We start from the raw sequence: 24,173 nt of genomic DNA, 5'->3' as shown, positions 1-24,173 counted from the left end.
GGTTTGGAGTGTGTGGAGACAGTACCTGTAAGTACATACTTAGCAGGCTTAAATTACCTTTGGCCCTTGTCTTCCTGGGTACCCTGGTAATCCTGGCACTCCGAGCTTTCCCTAGAAACAGGGAAAAAAAAGACTCATAAATCAAAACATGACTTCTCAATCTTGTATTCTGAGAGGGGCTAGGGCAGGCTGGAAGGGTAGGGTTGGAGTACAGAGGCAACTGGATCTCCCCTGTAACTGTGTCTCTAAACCCAGCATAGCTGGAAAACCAGACACCAAGCAAAGGGATGGATAGCATGGCCAGGAATGTTCTTATCTGGGGGCAGGGGGGATTTTCAACACTGTAGGAGTTCTAGCCCATGACCAGATGGGGTGGGAGGCTTCGGTCTTCCTTGTGTCCCCTCCTCCTCAGGTTACGGCCGACAAGGAGGGCACTGCTGGTACAGGGCAGGCTAGAGACAGTGGCCCACTGGAGCCCTTGCACACGCTGTCAGACTGCAGTGACAACATTCTGTCATCCCCAAAGTGGAGACAAGATTTGATAGAGATGGGTGCTCAAATATGGCTGGTGAGGTCCCTAAGCTTTGGCTATACCTGGAGGAAAACTCCTCCAAGGTGTAGTGTGGGGCTCAGAAGGGGAACCTGGAACAGGGAAAAGATCAGCGGATCCATACACACGGCGCGCACACACACACACACACACACTGCAAAAGGTGGCAAAAGGCTGGGGGGGGGTGGCATGGGTTATTCAGGAGTCTCATTACCCATGCCGACCATGGGCGGGGCTGTCTAGGCATGGTTAAGTGTTGTAAACACAAACCTTCTCCCCAGTGGGCCCCAGGGGACCAGGGTCACCATTGGGACCACCACGACCCTTTGGGCCTTCAGGACCATCTTCTCCTCGGGGACCAGGTGGGCCGATCTCTCCCTGCAATCAGAAAAGAGAAGGTGAAGAAGACCCTTCCCAGTTTCCACCCCCAACTGACACCTCCCACTACCCCGGAGTAGGGCTACCCCGCCACATACATCAAAATACAGACTTCTCAGAGTGCTCATTCAACCTACTAACCCTCTAGGTTTCACATCTGAGCACCTACAGAAAGCCCAGCACAAGGCTCTATTTGTAGAGGAAGTAAAGCCATAGCACCTGCTTCCCCATCTTACCCTCATCTATTGAAAACCAAACTGGACTCCCAGGAAGTACCTTTTGTGTGACTCATTATCTATCTGTCTGTCTGTCTATCTATCATCTGTCTATCATGTATCTATCATCTATGTATCTACCATCTATCCATCATCTACCTATCAATCACTTACTTATCTATCTACCTATAAATCATCTATCTGTCTATCTGTCTGTCTGTCTATCTATCTATCATCTGTCTCCTACCTCCATCTCACCTCCAGGGTCTCTTTATAAACCCCAAGCTAGCTGAAAACTCGCACCCATCCTCCTGTCTCTTGACCCGTTCCCCAGTCAAGTGGACTCTAATTGTATGTGCCAAGACATCAGAGGAGTCAAAGGGATGTCTGTTGTTGACCTGGGTAGCCCCTCAGCCAAAGCACTGAGAATCCATCACCTGGAGGAGGTCTGGAGCAACCACATTTAATAGCAGCAAAATGGAACACCAAATCCTTTTTTATTCTCCGTCTATGACAGACATGCAGGTGACTTCTGCCAGTCTCTGTCATGTTGTGGCAAAGTGTCAAGTGTATAGGAATGTTTGGCAAAGGCACCTTTGGGGCCTGCTTTGGGAATAATTACAGAAGCAGACAACAGGCCTGAGTTAACCAATAGACAAGACTCAGGTGTGTGCAACAGCTGGGCTACCAGGAGCACAGTATGTCACCTTCTGCCAGGCTCTGACTCATTCTGAAATTGTGGGGGAACTTCTCAGCAGGAGCTAGCAGGTGGCTCTACAGGTCTCCACCTAGACACTGCCCTCGGTGCTACTGTAAAGTCTGGTTCATTGTGTTTGCTATGCTAGGCAGCCCCCACCTGAGCAAGCCATGCCCTCTTTTGCACCTACAGTTTTCCCTGGAGCTGGGGTGAGCAACCCATCACAGAATGGTCAGGCTATGGGGCTTTACTCACTGCCCAGCACCAGATGGCAAGGCACTGGGGTTGCATGGCCTCAAGAGGGACTTGGATGCATCCTGGAGACCAGGAAGTCCAGGAACTGAGCAGAGATTGCAGACCCCCAATAGCATATGGTTCTGCCAGCCATCTGCTACATCTTTGGCAGAGGCTTGCTTATGTGCCTATCTGGATGGTGTCCATTTTCCCTCCTTCCCATTTCCTCTTCCCAGGGTTTCTCATCATCCTCTGGAGTCAAATTTCTCTGTAATCCAGGAACCCCTATCCTTACTAAGCTGCCTATCCAGCATCCAAAGTAGAGTACCAGTGACCATAGTTGTCCTTGGGGCTAACACAGTTGAGAGCAGCTCTGGCTTTGGAATGGGAACCGAGGAGCAGTCTAGAGAGCACTGAACAGGGCCCCTGAACTTCAGACACTCTGTCCTCAGACCAACATCTTGCAGAAGTGTTGCCTCCTTTCTGATAAGCTGCTCTGTGGTCACTAATGCTCTTAGCTTTCATGCAGATCCCCAGGCCCACTCTGCTTGTCCCTGACCAAATCCTAGACTCATAACACTTACCCGGTCGCCCTTTATTCCCATGTCGCCTTTAAACCCAGGGAAGCCGTCTTCACCCTGAGCATAGACAAGAAAATGCATCAGTCTACAGAGAAGAACTCCTCTCCACAGCACCACTTTCCACTGTACAATGGGCCTGCACAACGCAGAGTCCCCAGCCCAGGGCAAAAGCAGGAGAGCTGTACAGGGAGGAAGCTTCGAGCCTGCACAGAAGGAGGTATGTGAGCACCTGATCTCTCACCCAGCCCCTAGGCCCCTGCCACAATATGCAAGAAGTCCCAGGGCCATAGGTTCTCAGACATCCTTTCTCCCTAGAACCATCCCAGCCTGCTTTTCTGAACCCATTGGGACAGCACAGGAACTGTCCTGGGTCCAGTCATATCCTCCCAAGCAGCTCTGATTTGTAAAGACAAGATAAAGCAGGAAATCTGGAACTCTAGAACCCTCTTCAAAAAGGTAGAAGGCCCTCCAGTAATAGAACCTCCCAACAGAACAGGAATCCTCAAACATGGGATTCAGAAAGTCCTTGTTGGGGAGAGGGTGGAGGGTTGGAATCTCCTATGAGGACTTGATTTTCCCTAAACTCCTATGAGATCCACATAGTGGTGCTCTTGGCTGAATTGTTCAGAAGGCATACCCATTCCCCTGGCCCCGCAAAAGGTGGCCTAGGGTTCAACTCCATGGAGATGCTCTAGAAGGAGTAGAGAATGAAATGAAAGGCCTCTTTGCCTGTGCTTCCCAAAGAGTGGCTGGGTAGTTGGTAAGCACCCAGACACAAGGTAGACCACACAGCTACTGTGCTGTTGCCACCCATAGCAGTCCCTAGAGAATAGATTTCAGGCTAGCAGATCACGCAGGAAAGGTGTCCAATGAGAAACAGTGGCATGTACACCTGCAAGCCCAAGCAGATGCAGGTGCCAGGTGCTTGGGCTCAGGCTTGGCAGGCCCTGCTCTCACAGCCTTCAGCCCCCAGTGTCCCAGGGCGCTCCACATCCTGCCCACCAACTAGCTACAGCAGAATGACAAGGGGGATGCCCAATAGGACGGAGCTCTGGGTGGGCAAAATCACACCCCAGTGTCAGGCCTCCTACCACCATATGGGAAGGACAAAAGTGGCTGGCTGCACAGTTCCATGAGGCTCAGCATGTGTCATCCACCAGGGGTACTGGGCACCCTGACCCTATGGCACTCAGAGTGCCCCTATTTAGCAATTAACCAATTATGATTGGTTATGCAGCCTTGACCATGATAGGCAGCACCACATTCTGAAATGTGGCTCATATGTGAGTGTGAATAGTCACCAAGCTAGACATGCCTTCACATGTCCCAGCTCTGAGCCCTGACACTGGGCTATAAACCTGGCCTGGGCAGGAACGTTGGGCTTCTTAGGTAACAACACTGACAACTGGTCACATGAGGACTGTTGCCCACAGGGCGAGATTTGGGGGCGGAGTATGCGAATACAGCCATGTGGCCATCCTAGGGCCTTCTGGGTATGCTCTGGGCCAGCCCAAGAGATGCTGACAGTACCATGGTCTTCAGCAGCTTCTTTCTACTTTTACAAACAAGCTTCCTTTCCTCCACATTCAGAGGTAACCCACTGGATCCTGCCTCACACTGAGCCAGCCCACACTAAAGGGGACAGATCCTTACCTTCTCGCCCTTGGTGCCCTTCAGACCTCGGATGCCATCTGCCCCCTGTGCAAGCAAGAGAAGAGAATGATCACAAATATACAAGACCCGTGGAGATGGGGGGCAAGGGAACAGTTCCCACAGGGGTATGTACCAGCCTCCAATGAGCCCTCATCCAACACAACACATGCCCAGGGAGAGGCATTTCCTGTGCTCACATTGATAGACAGAGGCCCACACAAGGGCCCCAGTGTCCCTCATTCCTACACTGGCCTCAGAGTCCTTCTCCACAAATATCCAAACCTCTCCCTGGCCAATTACCCAAAGGTCTGTTTTTGCCTTTCCAAGGGCCCAAACCCCTGCCAACACTTTCCCATGCTAACACAACTGCTCATTCAAGAAACAGTCCCTCAGCCCTTGCAGCTAGGAAGAACTCAATACAGGCAGGCGGGTTAAGATCCTGACCCTGTTCTATGGCCTCTGAGGATGTCCCATGCTTCTGTGTGCCTCACACTTATCTGAAAGCGGGCTGACGAGGACCCTAGCCTTGTTTCTGCTGTTGGGAAAGAATGGCCTGAAAGCCCTCAGGGCGGTGACCAGTGCATACTAGGCATACAATAGACAGCAGCTATGCACCATCTGCTTGTGTTAATTCTGCATTATCAATGACAGGCTGCACGGTATTACATCAACCAATGCTACAACAATGTCTGTGGCTGTCCTCAGCCCAGGGTGGACCACCTCACCTCCCTGTTACACACAGCTCTAAGGACATAGTCAGGACCCCTTTTCTCCCATTCTCAGTGCCTCTGCTGGCAGAGGTGAAATCATGAAACCTAGTGACAGATGCACCCATATCCTCATGGTCCGTGACTTTTGACCTTAGGCCTCTGAGAGAGTAACATTTACCCACATGGACTCACTATTGGCTCTAGGAGCTGCCTCAGGCCACCTTTGCATAGGACCCTAGAGGAGCCGTGTGGCCCACTTTCTTCTCTATGAGGTTGCAGCCTGGGCCTGAGCCACCTTCTGGACCCAGGAGACAGCAGCTGCCCTCTGCTGATCAGAGCTCCACACAGTCTTGGTAGTTCTGAGCCTTTTGTTGGGGCTGGGAAGAACTTTAGAGTGAAGGCTGGAGACACAGAAGCGCAGGAGCCAGGGCTGTGGTCTGGGCTGTGACAGGGAAGCTAAGAGCTACAAACCAGGTGCACAGGTACCGTGAGATCTTAACCACCAGAGCAAGGGAGGGCTTGGAGCATCAGGAGACAAGCCCATTGTTGGCAACATCCCTACTTGGTATCCCATGATGCGTGACTTGGGATGTGGAATGGGCCGGGGACAAGAGGACAGCCATGGAGCAGGGAGAATCTGGGTGGCAGCTGGGTCAGAGCAACTCTTATTCACTGATCACTCATCCTGACACAGGATGAATGGGTTGATGCTGGAGGTGCCCAGTCTGTTAGGACAGTAGCCTCTGGCCCTTGGTGGCATCTGTAGATAGAAAAGGCCCTGGAGAAGGGGTGTTGATCTAGGGAGTCTGCTCTGTGCTTGCTCAAACCAGAATCAGTGGTGGACGGAGTGCTTAGAGCAGACATGAAAACGTCTGGCATACACATGTCCACACAGTCTGTGAGCAAGGCTTGTCACACGCACCCAAGCAAAGGAGTGTAAGAACATCTGTGCTGCAAAGGACCTAGGAAGGTGTGATGTGCCCTGTCTGGCCAGCCGCCTTGGAGCTAATGTTCTCTGAACACTGTTCTTTTCCTGAGATACCTTTTGGGTATCTAAACGTCCCAGAGAAGACAGTGGGTGGGTTGTTCGGGTGGCTGTTCATGCCCCACCCACCATCTCACTCTTCCAGGCATTTCCACGGAGGAGAGAAACAGACCACAAGAGCCTGGAAGAGATGAGCTCTCAGATCCAGACCTGCTGGCCCAGACCTGTAATCTAAACTGCTCCTGAGGCTGAACTCGGACCCTGAGTTTAAGGACAGCCACCTAGGCAGCTTAGTGAGATTCTGCCTCAAAACTCAAAGTGAAAAGAGGCCTGGGGATTTAGCTCAGTGGGGGAGTGGCCATTGGATATGTGCAAGGCCCTGAGCTCATCTCTTAGAAAGAAGGGGGTGGGGTGGTCTCTCAGTCCTCTCCACCTTCAGAGGCAACAGTGAGAAGACCCGGGCTGTGAAGCAGAAAGCGGCTCTAACCAAATGATGAATCTGCTTGCTCCTTGACCTTGGAGCACCAGCTTCTACTTTAAATCCCTTGATCATGTAATTTCTCTTACAGCAGACAGATAAGCCATGACTGAACCCTTTCTCAGGGAGAAGGTTAGGTGGGAAATGACCAGATATCCCTAGCCAAGGACTAACTACCCTAATGGCGTCAGCTACTGCCCCTACCTCTGCAGTGGGCCTGGAACTCATTAGGGGGCGACCACCATTTCTGTTCTCAACAGCACAAGGAGCGGGACCAGAACATCTATTTCTCTTGTGGAAACTGTCTTAAAGCTTGCTTTTCCTTCTGCTTCCAAGCCTAACTGGATTGCTCATGTCATGAGTGAATTTTAATCAGATAGATAGATAAGAGCATTCCCCATAAACATTTTAAAGTAAACACCTTTCAGCTTGCAGAGGAAGGCTTATGCAATTAGCCTTGTATAGGAGCTGCCAAAGACTCAGGGTAGGCGACAGGAATTTGTAAGATAAACACGCATGGAGCTCCTATAATCAGTACTGCTGCTCAATTACCACCCTTAGAGCATTCACCAGGCATTCTGCTGGGAAAAGCATGCTTAAGGAGGAACCTGACCTGCCTAAGGCTGCCGTCCTTGAGAGGTTCTCTTGAAGGATGTCCCAGTTTCTGAGACATGGAAGCAGGGCCATTTGAGTTCAAGTCTAGCCTGGGGTACCATGCTTGGTGAGAGTCTGCACAGTGTCTGAACACTGAGGTCCTGAGTTCTTCACCCTCCATACCCCAGGGCAGCTGTCTACTTTGTGTCTGCAGCAATGCTGGACAAAGGAAAAGTGCCACAAAGTAGATGGGCGAGGGCAGCAGCCTTGGTCACATTTATATAAATTCTTCAAACTAAACCGTCATTGTGTGCATGTGCTTGTGAACACATGCACACTCACAGGGGCACATCTGTGTTTCTTTGCATGTCAGGTTTGAAGGAAGGAGTGCTATCCTTTTTTGCCAGTGGAAAGCCTGGAGCTTTGAGATGCTGCTAAGTCCCTGTTATGACAAAAGGAGAGGCCCTGTCCACACTCATCTTCTACACAGGAATGTGCCTTCGCCCTGGGAACCTGGGAACTCGAGATTAAATCAGGCAGCTCAGTGCAAACACAGTTAGTGCTGAGGGGACAAAGGGGACCTTGCTCTCAATATTGCTCTAGCAGTCTGTGTCCTGCTTAACAAGGTTCTGGGAATTTTTTACAGCAGAAACATGATTGTAAACAAATGGACATCTCCCATAAACCTTGTCTCCTGAGGATTTGAGGGGACACATTGGTCTTTTCTCTTTTCCAACATGCCAGTGGCTCAAAGTACTGTTCCTGGCTTTCCCCTGGCTGGCTATGCCCCTGCTTCATGAGGTCTACTCCCTGTGAGAGGCACCTCAGATCAGCCTGGCAGGAAAAAGGGTAAACACAAGAAGATAGCCACCTGCTTCTTCCCAGGCTGTCTAGGAGGCAGTTCCTTGCTCTGTATCAATTTGTCCCTTTGCTGACAGGCTGTATTCCCACCTGCTCAGCCAGCCTGCTATCCAGGGCCCTAGTATCTGTGCACTGAATTGGGAGGCCAGGCCATGCTAGAGTGCCTGGAACGTGGCTTAACCACAGAGGAATTTCCAGGAACCAGCCAGGGCCAAGCACCCACCCCACCCTGACCCCAGGAAGACCCAGAGCTGCAAAGTCCCTCTTACCTTGACTCCTCGTGGACCTGGGTAGCCAATGGGACCTTGGGGGCCAGGAGGACCCTAAATCCAAAGGGAAAAAAGCATCAGCTATTTTCATGGGACTCTGCAAAGCAGCTGTGTGGGATATGCATGAGGCCCTGCCTGTGGTCCACACTGATACTGATGCTTATGATGGAGGAAGCAAGACAGTGCCTTTCAAAGAACAAAAATGTCTGAGGATAATCAGGTGCTGTGTCCAGTTCTAGGAAGCCAGGAGGGGATGGGAGAGAGGTAGCCATGTAACACAAAGAAACATAGCACTGGGTCGAAAAAAGACAAAGAAACATGTCCCCATCCCAGGGATCCCGAGGTGAAGCAATGTTCAGCTGAGGAGAACAGAGGTATCCTGTTCAGGGAAACAACATCCTTCAGCAGTCAAAAGACCTTCTCAATGACTGACCAGAACTTACAGTCCAGGCACTGCCTCCGCCATGCCTAGGAGACCCATACAGAGACTGGCTGCCGGGGCAGGGTGCAGTGGGTACCTACCTGGCCTCCTTTCTCTCCTGGAGGACCTTCTTTGCCAGGGTGCCCCTGTCACAAGAGAGAAGGTCTTCATTAGTTAGCCGCCTGTTCAGAAAGAGGCCTCATACCTCTAAAGCATTTATGTCAATCCTCCAGCTCTTCCCTCTCCACAAAAAAACAAATAAAGTCAAAGATGCCTGGACAGGCAGTCAAGCTACTTCCAGTCCCTGGACCTCAGCTGCTTCATCTGCAAAATGGGAAGAAGCAGTGTGGCTTCGCAGTTGGCTGATCATGGAAGGGACATGAATGCGAGATGATGAGGGTATAGCAGGTGACCCAGCCTGAGACCAATCTACCCTCCAGGGCAGATTTCACAGGCCATCAAGGAGACTGTGCTGGAACTCAAGGTCTCACCAGCCAAATGAACCCTCAGGATCAAACTTCTGAGCCCCCAGGACCATCAAGAGCCACACTGGTTGCCAAATACAACAACTGGCTCTTTGGAAAACTGAGGGCAGGTAGGATAAGAAAAGAGCCATCTTGTCACCTGACTGAGTGCATCAATACCCCAGTTTTCCTCAGCCATACCCCAGTGGGTCCCTGAGGTCTGAGAAAGCGAACAAAGGTGGCCCTGCAGAGTCATGTGTGTCCTCTGGTCACCTCCCACATACCCACCCACACCTGGGCCAATTCCCTCCCCCAGAATGCAGCATAGGCTGTCTCACCAGGCTGACCCTGGGGTGAGAGCCACAGGTAGAGAGGAGAGAAAAAGACTGTGCTCATCTTATGGACATCCAGTCTCACCACCACATTTTCAGCAGAGTCCAGGCAATGCGGAAGGAGCTCACTTCTATCTCTACTGTTGCACATGCTTGGGCAAGTCCCTTGCCCTCTCTAGCCCATACTTCCTTCCCCTTGTAAACAATGAAATGACAGACACTGGTCTAGCTTGAGTGGGTTAAAGATCTGGGGCCCTAGACACAGGTTGGTCTCCTGGGAACAGTTGAGCATGTGTTCCATTGCTCCTCTTAGTTGGGTAACTGATTTTGCAAAGAGCTTAGCAAATGAGTTGAGACACAAAATTCCCATGTGGGAGCCCAGCCACCTTTGAGGCCCACCAGGTGGACTGTGCCTGCTGCTCTGGCCCTGGGGACAAGTTGAACTAGCCCCTGTCTTTCAGAAATGATAACTATGTTTAAGGCACCAGAGGCTCTTGGTTGCAAGTCTGAATCTATGACAGCAAGGAGAGAATTCCCCACCTTAGGGCCACCAAAAGGCCCTCAGAAACCAAGGCTGGTGGGCACTATGAGAGGTGGATGCCAGGATCTCACTAAGGAAGCCAGATGCCCTCTCTGTGTGTAACTTCTTCAGGGACATATTGGAGATTGTACATGCTCACATCACAGAAGACACCCAGGAGAGATTCCCTAAGGGCTGTGACCAAACAGGGGCTGATGGACACCATTGCCATGGCTGACCAGATGTCTTAGATGGGTCTCAACTGTGTTCTAAAAGGAATCAACTGCAGTAAGGAGGCACAGGGCTCATTTTTCTAATCAGGAGGCTGAGGAGAATAGAAGAAAATTTAACACTAACAAATTTTCCTGCCGTGCAAGGCAAGGCTGTGTTCTCTCTCTGCCAGTGTACATTTTCCCAATATTTTACAGTGGATGTTACTTTCATAATGGAAAAATAATAAAGCTTAAATTATTTGTATTTGATATTTTTCTGATTAAAAAAGTAATATATGTTCATTGAAGACAATTAGGAGAGCAGAAAAGGAAATTAAACTCCTCCACAGCCCACCATGCAGAGCCACGAGGCTGGTCGGGGGCACGGTCTTCCAATCCATTTTCTCTGTGTGTGTGCATACAAAGTGGGCAGGTATAATATGATCTGAATTTAATACTAGATTATGAGCACTTTCTCCAAACCTTGGGCATTCATTCACATTTTATTTTTACTGGCTCCATTTACCCATCATTTTCCTGTGTGCTGTGAAGAATTAATCACATTTCAGGGCACTAGGTATGACTTGAAAACCTCCCTCTTCCCTCTTCCTTCCCCCTCCTTCAGACTCCCTCCCCCCTTTCTCCCTCTCTCCCTCCATGCATGTGCATGTTTATGGCCGTATATATACATGTGTGTGACTGCAGATGTAGAGGCCAGATGTTGATATCAGTGTTTTTCTCGATTGCTCCCCACTTTAATCTTGAAAATGGGGTGTCTCATTGAGCCTAGAACTCTCTGATTTGGTAGACTGGCTGGCTGGAAAGGCTCAGGGACCTTCCTGTCTCCTTTTTTCTAGCCCTGGAATTACAGGCATCACTGCTGTGCAAAGCCTTTATGCATCCTGGGATAAACACTACTAATGGGGCCATCTCCCTGGCCTGTCAATAACTCTTCACAACCAAACTAAACAAACAGTAGAAGAAAACGGCTTCAGCATGGTGGCCTCTTCAAGGTTTATCAACATGAGCTGCTTTCATAAGGAGAGCCATCCATCTTCCCTCCCTTCCAAACACATGGACAGCTGGAGCTGGTTAGGGTCCTGATGTCTTTTGGGGACCACCTGCCATCTTTGGGCCCTTCCTAGGGAAGTGCATTTTAAAGTTTTGTGTTGCAATTAATAGGATGTAGAATCCTTAGGAGACAAATTTCAGGGAAGGTCTGTGAGGGAGTTTCTAGATTAGGTTAACTGAAGCAAAGACTCCCCCCCAACTATGGGCGGCCCCATCCCATGGGCTGGGATTCTGGACTGAGCACCCACATCCATCTCTCTCTCTCTGCTTCTTGAGTAGGGATACAATGTGACCAGCTGCTTCGAGCTCCTGCAGCTGCAACTTCCTCAAGCTGTTACTGTCAAGTATTTTGTAACAATAACAAGAAAAGTAATTAATACAGCCAGGAACAGAATCAGTGAGTCTCTACCGGCCAGGGGTTCTTGGTTCCCCACCCACAAAATATAAAAGGAGGCCATGCTCAGGGACCTGCCTCTCAAAGATTTCAGTGTAGGGAGAGAAATTCCAGGCTAGAACCAGCCAGGTCTATTGAGGCCAGAGACGTGTCTAGCTGTGGAAAGGATACACAAGGACCATCTCCTCCCTGCAGGACATGTGTGACATACTGCATTAGCCCCCCATCTTTGGGCATCACCTACCACAGGAAACTGTCGCTAGGGAACCACAGTCAAGTGACTTGTGCTGGCTGGTGGGGATGAGATGGAGCCATCTATTTGCCACTTCCCTCACCTCACTGTCTACTAGAAAATGAGTCGTTTGCATCATTAATTTTTTGCAACACAAAATAAATGACAAAGGACCGAAGTGACACACTATGTGAGATAGCGGTCACTTGGCTCCTAAACTCCCCAGCATGTCCACATGGAGATGGAAGTGGCTACATTTGTTTGCTCTGACCAACCAAAGATCATCTGACTCATGTGACCCTTGGCGTGGAGTGGACAGCTCATGGTGAATCATTCCCTTAACAATAGCACACTCAACATCCACATTCAGTGTATTGTGTGCATGTGGGTATGTATGTCTATTTATGTAGGTGAACACATGTATGCGTGTGAGCACATAGAGGTTAAGGCTGTTGTCTGGAGTCCTCCTTGATCAGTGTTCCACATCTGTCACTGAGGCGGGGTCATGAGAGACCCAGAGCCAGACTGTGGCGAAGCCCCCATCTCTGCTTTCCAACGTTGGAATTATATGTGGATACTATAAGCACCCAGCATTTGTATAGGTTCTACGGGTCTGAACACTAGGCCTCACATTTGTGCTTCAATCACTTTTATCACTGAGGCATTTCCCTAGCCACCCCCACCCCCTGTATTTAGTTTTTAATGATGTTATTAAAACAATAAACGAAACTGTCATAAATAATTAATGTATCTCATCTCACGTTCTGAGATACACCCTTTCAGTTTCACTAAACACTAAAGAGCACATGAAGCCGGGAGGGAGGGGGGAAGGGAGAGACTGGAGGGGTGGATTTAATAATTTACTTTAAAAATATTTAAATTAAATTTGAAATTAAAAACCCCTCAAGCCAGCAACATCTTCAGGCAGAATGACAGCTGTGGATAGACACACACACACACACACACACACACACACACACACACACACACCTAACTGCTTACTGCTTCCTCTTCTGTGCTCCTCCCTTTCTGCACAGCTTGCCCCCCAGATTGGACCTGTCACTCACTTGCTATTTCCAGGCCCTGTCTAATCTGGCTCCCCAGCTGCACTCACTGCAGATATATCCCCCTGCCAGCAGCTTCCCCCAAAACTCAGTGTGGAAACACTAAAAATACCTCTGGCACACCCTGGCCCTCACTTCCCACACCGGTGACACGTGTGATGGCTTGGAGCCCAGCCCAGTACTCCTCACAATTTCAAACAGGATGCTGAGTTCAGGGGACTAATTTGCACACCCTAACAAGTAAGTAAAGCTCCCACTGTGCAGTCGCATCCCCTCTGTGACGGGAACACGGTGTGAAAGCTTATCCATGGTCTAGTAATTACTCAGTACAGAGCACCAGAGCACAAGCTTCACCCACAGGGCTCAGGGCAACCAATGCTCCCAGTTTCCCTCTGGGGAGGAGAGGGTCTTCCTGGAGAGAGAGGGACAGGGTGGGGGCACTACTCACCGGGGGTCCATCAGCACCTGGCATTCCTGGGAGACCTGGTTTCCCCAAAGGACCCTAATACAAACCAGAGAGCATGTGAGGGAGGGAACACCTCTGATGTTTACTCCTCCCCTGGGATGCCCAGACCTTATCTACAGGTCCCCAAAATAACTCAGATACTGTCACTCAGGATGCCTGCTCTGGTCCTTGTTCTCAGTATCCAGTTCTCTCTGCACCCAAAGAGGTGCCCCCCTAGCCAGAACCTTCGGTTCTGCTCTGGGAGCACCTCGCCATCTTCCTTCTCCCTTACATCTCCTGAGCAGACACTGGTGTCCTGGGAGCCTTCTGAGGCTGCTCCTGGCACAGTGCCTTCCTCATCCCCGCCCCTCCCACCCAGTGGCATCCTTTGAATCCTTTCTACGGCACGGTAGGGCAGGGCAGCCACAGGGCCATCATGCCACCGTCTTACTATCCATGACATTCTCAACAAGGTCCAGGTCTAACACAGCCTGGTTGTCTGCATTTCAACAAGTGCCCCCAGGATCTGGATGCCCTCAGAACCACTCAAAGTGCTTCATGCTGGTCAAGACCTAGATATTTTACATTTTCAAAAGTAACCCATGCCTGGGATCTATGATACCATTGGAAGGGTGAGTGTCCTAGGACATGGTAAGTGCTAAAAGTCTATGGACCAAATTTACTAAGACTCAACTGAATAAGATGCCTAATTCAAACTAAATTTCCAATAAATGGCTCATAGTTCATATTCAACAGTGTGTGCTGACTTGGGGGTCCCCGGCCCTTGCTAAAATTGGCACCTCCCCCACATAGATGGAGAGTGAATAGATACATGAATCAACAAGAAAATTTAAGAGCCTCCTTGAGGTTGGCATGCTTGGTTCCCAGAGGATTAAATTCTGGGGCCTTCCGGAGAGCGATGTGTACCTGTCAGCTAGTGAAAGCCAGCGGTTCCCCCAGGCCGGAAGCATGGCCCATGAGCAAGGAAGCCCCTCTGCCCACCCAGCTGCCCCACCTACCTTTTCTCCTGGAGGACCAATGGCACCCTGGGGGCCCGGGAGACCCTGGGGGAAGGACCAACAGGAGATAAGGAGACTGACCTCACCCTCCACTGTCTTCCCACCGATCATCCCTCATCCAGGCACCAACCATGCTGATGGCAAAGCTGGTCTGTACTTCCCAGACACTTGACCAGAATCTGTGCCCCACCCCTGATGCTCCAAGCCACCGTTCCCGGGACACTTACCTGAGCACCGGGATTACCCTGCTGTCCGGGGGGCCCAGGCTCTCCCTGGGGACCCTGTAGGAAAACAGATGCAAAGGTCCTGAGAAGAGGGTCTAGGAACCACACCCCGTTTGGAGGAACCCCATTTTCCCATCTCATCTTTTCCTCTTGCTCTGAACTGTCCAACAGTAGCCCTCAGGAGTCAATAGATGGGAACAGCATTCAGGAAAAGGGGACCCAACACTGAAAGTAGGCAAATTCTTGCACCCAGAGGATTAATGACTTGACTCTGAAAGGGGGATGTGGACTTACACGCACATCCCTCTTCCAGTAAGACAGTGTGACAGGAGCTGACTAGGAAATACTCTATTAGTACAGAAGTGTGGCCTTGAAATAGATATAGGGCGAATAGACCCACTTCCTAGTGGAACTGACTCCTAGCTGGGCCCACTTTGGATAACAAATACCAATTTGGGATTCCGACACCAGAGGCTTCTGCCACCAGAGGGCAGCACAAGGCCGTGGGCCAGAGGCTAAAGTGCCCACTCTCCTGCCCCAATTCCCAGCTGATACACACCTCCTCAACCACGCATGGACTGTGCCCACATACCATCACCAAAAGCAGCTCATGTGACCCCTGGGACTCACCACATTTCCTTTCGGGCCAGGCTGGCCATCCATACCAGTTACACCCTGCAGGAGAGTGATAAAGAAAAGAGATGTTTTCAATACAGAATGAGCAACCCCACTCCACATGCTCAGACACAAGACTGAGGTGCTACAGGTGGTACATTCTCTGGGGATGTGGCAGACTTGACGCTTCATCCCTCACGGCTAGGGCTACTGACCCTTCACCATCGGCTAGCTGAGTCATCTTCATATGAGCAGACCCTGAGCTCTAGAAAAATCTCTCAGAGGCATTGGAGAGGGTAAGGCCCATCTGACCCACTGAAACAGAGCCCCAGTCTGAACCACGAGCCTTTTTCTCTTTCCAGAACTCCCAAGAAAGATGCTGAAAGGCCTCTGGAGCAGAGGGACAACATGGCATCCTGAGGCATTATTTATGACAGAAAAAAAAAAAAAAAAAAAAAGCCAGCAGGTATTATGTGCCAGAAAAGAGGTGGAAAAATGTAGAAGAGCTGCAAGGCCAACTACCTCAACCCTATCCATTTTCTGGTTCTTCGTGTGTGAGTATGAAGGACCCACAGCCCCCAGTACCTACAACCTCATGCCAGGGTCAGCACGGCCTCATGGCCCCAATGCTACTAGCTAAGTCAGAGAGTTTCTGCGATCACAATGTGGACACATGCCAAGAGGTGACAGAACTTACTGGAGGTCCTGGAGGGCCAGGAGGCCCTTTTGGCCCAAGCAGACCACGTGGCCCCTGCAAGAAGAAAGGACAAGGAGAAGTGAAACCCAGCTGGAGGCCTGCCCTGCGTGTCTGCCCTGCACAGCCCATGTCCAGTATCCTGCCTGCGAATCCAGAAGCCTGAGAGAGATGCCATCATGCCACATTTATCCCATTCCCCTCTCTACCTGGACACTAGGAATCAGAAGCAGGGGGTTCCTGAAATGGAGGAGCTCAGCTGGGCATCAGGAATGTCCTCGGGGAATGGGTCTTTCTCACTTGTCCCTGACACTCAGGGAGGTGAGCACAAAACCCCTCCATAGAAAACTCGTGAAGTCACATTCATCCGCTGGCTCCAGTGTTTACCAATGAGTCTTTCTTCAGCCCCTCTCCCCATGGCATGCAATGGTGAGAGAGCGCAAGGGATCAGGGAACAGGGTCAGAAGACAAAAGGCCTGCAGGAACTTCAGGGCCTTGCTGGGTGGGGACAGCTACATGGGAGAGCAACAAGCTATCCTCCCCTCTCCCCTGGGCACTGAAGGGTCGTGCACAATGCCTGCAGCCTACACAGAGGGCCTGGTCTGAGGCGCCATTGAAGTCTGGTGCCGATATGGGACTGTAGGGGAACTGCCCACCTTGGGAATTACAGGGTTCACCCAAGGCACTTGGATCTCAAGTGCCCTTGATTCTGACAGAAGCTTTTTAGATGGGGAAAAATGCAATAACCTTTCCTCACAATCTCTGTGTCCTAATCCCTTCCTTCATTATTTTAACACTTAGTCTTATAAATGGTTTTGAGACGCTAATAACCCAGAAGGCACCGCTTAGATGTATGTTAAGGAGAACGGTACTGATGGATCTTCCTCAGTGGCTAATCAGACATCTAGGGTATAATTTCATCCCAAATGAACCTGAGCATGCCGACCCCAAGCTCTGCCCTGTGCGGCGTTTACGGCTTAGCTCATCAATTAGCTTCACCAGATGCAAACGGCCACCTGACTTGGATAACGAAGGTAGGTTTCTGAGCATCAGTAAATGAAAGGTAATTAATGTCCTTTCACCTTTGTGGAAATTTGCTTTAAACCTAAATACAAGTTGGCTGGCTGAAGGGAGCTGTTCCTGCAGTAGGCCGGGCACCACCATGGAGGGTGCAGTTGCCAGGCCTGGGACAAGCTTGGACCTATTCAGTCCCCTTGACAGTCCCCAGCACCCATTATGACCTCTCACTGGATGCCTGCCATGGCAGCCTGGACACCTAAAATGATGTGCTAGATGCCCATCATGTTACTTAGGTTCCTGCTATGATTCTTGTAGAACACTCACCATATGTGTCTTCCTGTCTACTCTGACACACTTGGGTATCCACCATAGAACCTCGGAATGTCCTCCATGTTGCCCTTGCACACCTATCATAATTTGTCTAGCATAATTCCCTTGGAACTATGGTGCCTCTGGGCATTTTCTACAGCTCTCCAGGGCCCAGCTTCCTCCTGTAGAAAGGGTCAGTATACATTCCCTCTAGTTGTCCAGCTCCTAGTGTCCTCCCTCTTTTCTTTCCTGGGCAAATGCCTCTTGCCTCCTTCCCCAGACCAAGCTCTCTAATCTATTCCACACCCATCAATTCCTGACTATGGAACTGAGGCCCAAAGTCCCCCATCGCTACTTACAGGCTCCCCAGGCAGCCCCCTAGGCCCAACTTCTCCATCGTCACCCTATGGAGGAGAGAAAAGAAGGTGTTTAGGAACAAGCTTTGAGGCCTGGACACCCAGAGACCATCTCCCAGTACAGCACAATAGGATCTGCCTGCTCTGCCCAGGCATATGCTAATTTGCAAATGCTGTTCCCATAGGAGAGGCCCCTGTCCTCACTCTGGAGCTAGGAGGGCAGCTGCTGTGGGGGGAACTGTGAGGCTCCAAAGCAGGCCCTGTTTGCTAGCTACATTCATGGCTGCAGCAAAGGCAGAGCACTTACAGAGTTCAAGGCCTTCACCACCCTCACTAGTAACAGAAGCTAAGGACAGGGGCATCAGAGAGGGACAGAGGAGCCTTGGACAGACTACCCTGAGCTCAGGTCTCCCTAGGTCCAAAGAAGCCAGTGGCAAACTCAGAAGAGCCTTTTCCTCCTAGCTCCAGATAAGATGGTTGCCCTGGCTCTACCAGGTCACACCCAGGGCTGCTAGCCAGGACACATCTCCCTCTCCCTACCACACAACTCAGCTTTCCTGCTTTCCTCACACACAAAGACATGCATGCTCACATACAGCCTGCCTGCACACATGCTTATGTGTGTCTACATTCAATATATCTACTCATAGACACATAACTGTGCAGGCACACACATAACATACACACATATATGCACACACCTAGGAATACACTTTTGTATACACAACAGTGAACATGTATGCACACCCTTTGTGTGCACATATGTACACAAAGGCATACAAAACATAGTGCACATGTGCACATGAGACATAGATAGCTGAGCATACCAATGTATGCATATGAACCTACACCCACATTTCCTAAATCAAGGGGTGGGGTCTAAAAGTACCCCTCTCTTTCCTCTGCTTACAGTTGATTAGGCCAGGGCCCGATAGAGGAAATTCCTGGCAAAGTCTGAAACTGGGGAAGGCAGTACTTCTCTCACACTTCCTTGGAGTTCTTGAGCCTCCCAACAATAGTGCAAGGAACTCATAAGTCCTGTCTCTGCCGTGCACATCTGTACTGTGGCCCAAGTATGAGCTTAGCTTCCAGCCTCTCAAAGACACTTGGCATGGACACTGAGGAGCCCTCTGGGTACAAAGCCCAGGTTAAGAAGCCAACACCAGCTCTTCCCTCCCTCCTCTATTCCTATATTCAGTTGTTTCGCCCTTCCCTAGCTCTGGGGCCAGAGATAATGACTTCCCTTGTCCCCTGTCCTCCTCAAACCCTTGCTTCTCCATCTGACACCTCATTTAGATGAGATCAGCAGAGCTGCTGAGCTCATTAAGCCCAGGGCATCTCCCCTCCACAGAATCCAGGACACCTGCCTCCTATAGTTAGAAGCTCCGTTTCTGAAACCCATGACACTTTGACCCTCATCGGCAAGAAGGATAAAGTCAAATGAATGTTTGTGCTTTGCTTCACACAGCCACCTCCCTGAGCCAATATGCATGCTTCCTTTCCCCAGCACCCCCACAGACCCCGTTGAGCACACACTGAAGAGTTTTCCAGTATAAACTCAGAGAAAAGGATCCTGAGATACATACCCTTTCTCCATCATCTCCTGGAACTCCGGGTGGGCCAGAAGGACCAGGATCACCCTAGTAAGTCAACCAGGGTCAAGGTTAACCACTGTTACAGAGCAGATTGTCCACAACTATACCAAGCCACCTTCTCTGTCCTCTTAAGTGTAGTGAGATAGTCACCCTGCCTGCCCCTGTTGCACTGACCATGCCCATTGGGGATGGGGACAGGTGTGGGACATAACTTGGGAGAACTAGGTCTAGGGTCTGGGACCCCAGAATACTCTCTTGCCTCCTGGTAGGTGACAGCATCTGGAGTCATCCTTGGGACTTGAACCTGCTTGCAGTCATCTGTCTCTGTTGTAAGTTATTTCTCCCTTTATAAACATCTATTCAGACTATCTGTTTTCCCCAATTTGTATTTTTTCCACGATACTTAAGCCTAACTCTGAATACCCTCAGTCTTGCAGGCTAGTTCCCCTGGGAGGAGGACATATGCCGAGTGATAAGTCTAGTGGCTGCTCATAGAACTTTGCACCTAAGTCCCATCTGGATAACTTGATAGTGGCAGAAATCACCAGACTGAGCACCTAGCAGGTTTAGCGGGAGACACAGACATACAGACACATGGTACACTCAGTGTGAGAGAGGGGACCAAGAACCCCTGAGGTACTAATTTACCTCATGAAAACTTGCAGTTCCAAGCCTTGCCTGTAGCAGGCGTTCAATGTGTGCTCTCATCAGTGGGTCAAAAGGACTGTACACCCACCTCCTACCCACAAAGACCTCCACTGGCAGCTATGAGTTTGCTCATGTATATGCTTGATTATATTGTTGCATCCCTGTATGTGAACACATACGTATTGTATATGCATGTATACCCATGTCTACCTGTATGTATGTGTGTGACTGGGTAAGTATGAATGTCTGTACTTATGTGTACCTGGTTATATACATGTGTGCTCATATGTATGTGTGTATGTGTGTGTATGTATGTATGTTTGTATGTATGTATGTATGTATAATCACATGGGTGTCTATATACCTGTGTCTGTGTGTATGTGTATGTGTTCATGAATGTATGCATATATATCTGGGTCCTATGTGGTTATGCTTACACACATGTCTCCAGGTTTGTACATATGTATACATGCCTATGCCTGTGAATATGTGTATAAATGTATGCATGAATATGGCTAAGAATATGTGTATATGCACATGTGTTGGATGAATATGTGTTCCTATGTATTTGTTGTATGCCTATGAAGGTACATGTGTGTAATGTGTACATGTGTGTGCCTGGATGTCCTAAACAATGCTAAATTTACCAGCAAACCCACTTCAAGGTAAAGCAGGTCAGAGAGGCTCCACGTCCAAAGAGGGCTGAGGAAGGCAGGAAGGCACCATGGTGGCCAACTCCAGCCCTCCTTAGGAGCAGGCTGAGATTGTCCCACCCTTCCAGGGCCACAGCCTTATGTCCTGACTCCGAAGCATGCATGTGATAGCTGGAGAAACTTAGGCAGAAACTGGGCTCTAATTAGTTCTAATACACACATTCCCTCACTTCCCTGTCCTCCATGACACCCTGGGGTGAGGTACCTGCTGGGCTTGCTCATAAGTTTCAGTAGGAAATCCAACTTCTCTGGGCTAGATCTCCATCAACAAAGACTTCATTCTAGGGGTCAAGTCTATGAGCAGCTACAGCACCTTACATAGGGATGCTGTGAAATGGGGGAACCTGGCCCCATTTAAGGAACCTGAGACTGTTGGAAGGAAAGGACCCTCCCCAAATCCCACAGCAAATACTCACCCTGTGGCCCTTCTCTCCTGGCAGCCCAGCTAGGCCATCAAAGCCACGGTCACCCTGCAAGGACAAGAGGGCCACATCAAACACCCATACACATCAGGGCCTAGTTGTAGCACCCTTAACTCAGCACCCTGTACACAGGACCCTCTCATGGCCCCTCCTGTCTCAGGCCACTGTGGAGTCTGCATATGCCACCTCCTCTCTCCCAGCAAGGCAGAGGTTGGGAAGGGAGGAGCACGTTGGCCCCACACCAAAGGCCAGGGCATCACTAGGAATGTAGACATGCAGTTTATCAGTGGCCACTGTGAAGTCAGCATGTGTTCATTTGCTCTGAGTCTCCCCCTGCGGGAGTGGTCTCATGTCTTGATGGCTGCAGCCTTGTGTCCTGAGGGTTGTCACACACCAATGCTCACACTCACTGGTGAAGGCTGCAGCATCTTCACTTGCAGGGACCCTGGCTCCTGCCTCCCAGCCTCATGGAGCCCAGTATCAGCATCCCATCATGTGGTTGTGTAAACCAGGTAGGATGAAATCAAGAGGAGGGTATTTGAGGCTCTTCACAACTTTGTAGTTAAAAGATTCTCATTCTTTTATCATCCCCAGCCTTCAGTTTTTGTTAACTCAGGGTTCACAGGAAGCATTCAGGACTTTGGAACCAGGGGACCCGGCGCAGATGTGCTGAACAGTGACAGTTCCTGGTGACCCAGGCATGAAGGAGAGAGTCCATGCAAGGTCATGGGAAGAGGGATGAACCCAGGATCCACAGCATGGGGGGTGGAGATAGCTGTTACATGTTTATACAAGTCCTATGTGTGCACAGGAGCCCCTGTTCACCACAGATGTCTTTACCTGCCCCCACAAGGCCCAGGTCCTGACTTCCCAAGGCAGTGCAGGAAGACTTATATACCATGGACATGGGATCATCTGGCCAGTCATGACCCCAAAGGTGTGACCTGCTTACCTGCACACTTCCAAGGGGTTCTCACAACTAGGGCCACCCCACTTCACTCAGCGCCCATTATAGAGGGCATCTTCCCCTTTAAGGAAACTGATTCTTGCCTATGCAATTCACCTGTCAGTGTGTCTTCACAACATATACCAGAGGGACTCATCCAAGTGAGTCAGCACTACCCATAGTCACACTCATCAAACAAGATGGTTATGTCATCAACAGGATGTCAGGGATGATGGTGAATGTGGTCCCTGACGTGAGGAGGTGTGGGCAACAGCCTACCTTGGGGCCTGTTTGTCCAGGCATGCCTCTGGCTCCATCACTCCCAGCACGACCCTAGGACAAAGGAGACAAGCAGTCCATATGGAAGAAAATGCAGCCTACCACATCCTCTGGGAGCAGCTTCCCAGCAAGTCAAGCTAAGGGAGATCGTGGAAAGCACTCCAGCCAAGGGTGCTTGTTCAGTGTCATCAGACTGGATTGGTGACCCAGATCCAACAGCCCAAGGCCATGACACACCATTGGCCAACAAGTAAGAATATGGTGTTTGTCTCACTAGGACTTGCCCAGGAGACTGATGTCGCCTGTCCCTCTAGACTTGGGGAAGGTGATGGAATTTGAATGACCCAGTGTAGGGAGCTCACTTTTGTAGCTCCAGTGACATGTTAATGACAATCATAGGAAGCTCAGCCCTTAGTTACCACTGGGAAGAAAGTTAAAGATCAAAGATTTGTGGAAATGATAAAGTCTTCTCTTGGTCCATCTGAGTATGAGAGGTCCAGGGGATGTGTGTCCCACTCAGACAACATAGCGACCTAGAGGCAGGGTCTGCACCATGACTAGTCACCCATCTTGTCCACTCTCATACTTGGAAAATTATTCTAGAGCAAGCCCAGGGTGACCAGTTGATTGCCATGGGATTGAAGGCCAAGTGGGGACCTTCAGAGTCTGCTATAAAAGCTACAGTCACCACAGGAGAAACACAAGGGTACGGGGACTCCCTGCCAAGCCCCTGCTCCCCTGTGAGGCATACCAGCCTCTCCTTTCCCATATTCTGTAGATGGCTGGTCATGGGTTGGGGGTGTTGTCCGTGGGCTCATAGTCAGGCATGGAGGCCGTGTGGACAGGGGTAGCTTTGGTCTCCATATGTAACCATAAGAAGGTCTGTTTGTGGGAACAGGATGGGTTAATTAAGACTTTTCTAGCCTTGTTGGAGTGTGGTCATCACTTTTTAATAGTGTGGCATCTTGTAGCAGCTGTGTTCCTAGAGAAACCAGCCAGATCCATCCAGGAGGACACCATTCTCAACAGGAAATCCCAGAAAGCTAGAGGGCTGGACAAATGCCTGAGAGGGAGCAGAGACAGCTATTTCTAGAGAGGAGGCATGAGGTGTCCACAAAGACAAGCCCACTATCAACCATTAACAATGTGGATCCAAACCCTGCTGTGACCTGTCTGAGAGATGGCTTTAGGGACAGGTGAACCATCTCACCCCTGGACACAGCGTTTGTTCCTAAACAGTGGCTCAGATACAGCCTTGGAGGTGATCATGGGACATTGAGGTGCTGAAGGGGACAGTCTACCTCAGGTCTGGGCAGAGAGGCTGCCCCCATACCACAAGCTCATAGCACCTAGAACTTACCCGTCTTCCAGGCTTCCCTGTTGGGCCGGGTGGACCTTGTACACCTCGTGGACCCTGCCAGAAATCAGAGGACAAAGTATCAGGGCATGCTCTCTCCTAAGGAAAGATAGCATTCATTCCCATGCCTGTCAACATATCCCAAGGCTTGCTGTTCCAGTTGGCCACATGTGGCCATCTCGGGCACAAGACACAGAGCTCCTGCATTGGGTGAGGACTAGTGGCAGATAGTACAGGCAGCTTGTTCTATGGTACCAAAGGACAATTCTTCCTGATTTTGTTAAAGAATTTGGTTACCACTAGCAACCAGGAGCTACCTCCTGAGAGCAAAGCAGAGGTAGGTTTACACATACCTGAGGTCCCATGTCTCCTGGCTCACCCTTCAAGCCTCCACTCCCAGGAGGACCCTAAGGAAACAGTACAGGATTAGCATGTAGTCAAGACAACTGACACAGGCACAGTAAGGCTGCACAGTGTGTGTGCAGCAGGCAGGGAGCCCCTCATCACAAGGCTGACCTGCCTACTGTGACAAAGAGAAAAGCATGTCTTCTGGGAGACATGGGAACCGGTAGCTGCCAGGGCCTCTTCCTGGTTCTTCATGGAACCCCAGGAGATG

General features: G+C 50.2%; 1 protein-coding gene across 2 annotated transcripts in view; it reads right to left on the bottom strand.

The window, feature by feature from the left end:
- Positions 1 to 24,173, bottom strand: part of Col5a1 (collagen type V alpha 1 chain) — a 148,570-nt gene that overhangs the window by 46,490 nt on the left and 77,907 nt on the right. For both annotated transcript variants that reach the window (XM_051184962.1, XM_051184963.1), the window contains exons 15-31: positions 23,911 to 23,964; positions 23,561 to 23,614; positions 22,201 to 22,254; positions 20,970 to 21,023; positions 19,184 to 19,237; positions 17,601 to 17,645; positions 15,916 to 15,969; positions 15,234 to 15,278; positions 14,607 to 14,660; positions 14,380 to 14,424; positions 13,364 to 13,417; positions 8,728 to 8,772; positions 8,206 to 8,259; positions 4,309 to 4,353; positions 2,659 to 2,712; positions 821 to 928; positions 58 to 111 (exon numbers count right to left, since the gene is read on the bottom strand). In XM_051184962.1, coding sequence (XP_051040919.1) covers positions 58 to 111; positions 821 to 928; positions 2,659 to 2,712; positions 4,309 to 4,353; positions 8,206 to 8,259; positions 8,728 to 8,772; positions 13,364 to 13,417; positions 14,380 to 14,424; positions 14,607 to 14,660; positions 15,234 to 15,278; positions 15,916 to 15,969; positions 17,601 to 17,645; positions 19,184 to 19,237; positions 20,970 to 21,023; positions 22,201 to 22,254; positions 23,561 to 23,614; positions 23,911 to 23,964 — 927 coding nt within the window. The remainder of the gene's footprint in view (positions 1 to 57; positions 112 to 820; positions 929 to 2,658; positions 2,713 to 4,308; positions 4,354 to 8,205; positions 8,260 to 8,727; positions 8,773 to 13,363; positions 13,418 to 14,379; positions 14,425 to 14,606; positions 14,661 to 15,233; positions 15,279 to 15,915; positions 15,970 to 17,600; positions 17,646 to 19,183; positions 19,238 to 20,969; positions 21,024 to 22,200; positions 22,255 to 23,560; positions 23,615 to 23,910; positions 23,965 to 24,173) is intronic.

The sequence above is a fragment of the Phodopus roborovskii genome, unplaced genomic scaffold (genome assembly GCF_943737965.1).
Source record: "Phodopus roborovskii unplaced genomic scaffold, PHOROB, whole genome shotgun sequence".
NCBI lineage: Eukaryota > Metazoa > Chordata > Mammalia > Rodentia > Cricetidae > Phodopus > Phodopus roborovskii.
Note: the sequence above shows the minus strand (reverse complement) of the source record. Positions and strands in the feature narration are given on the sequence as shown.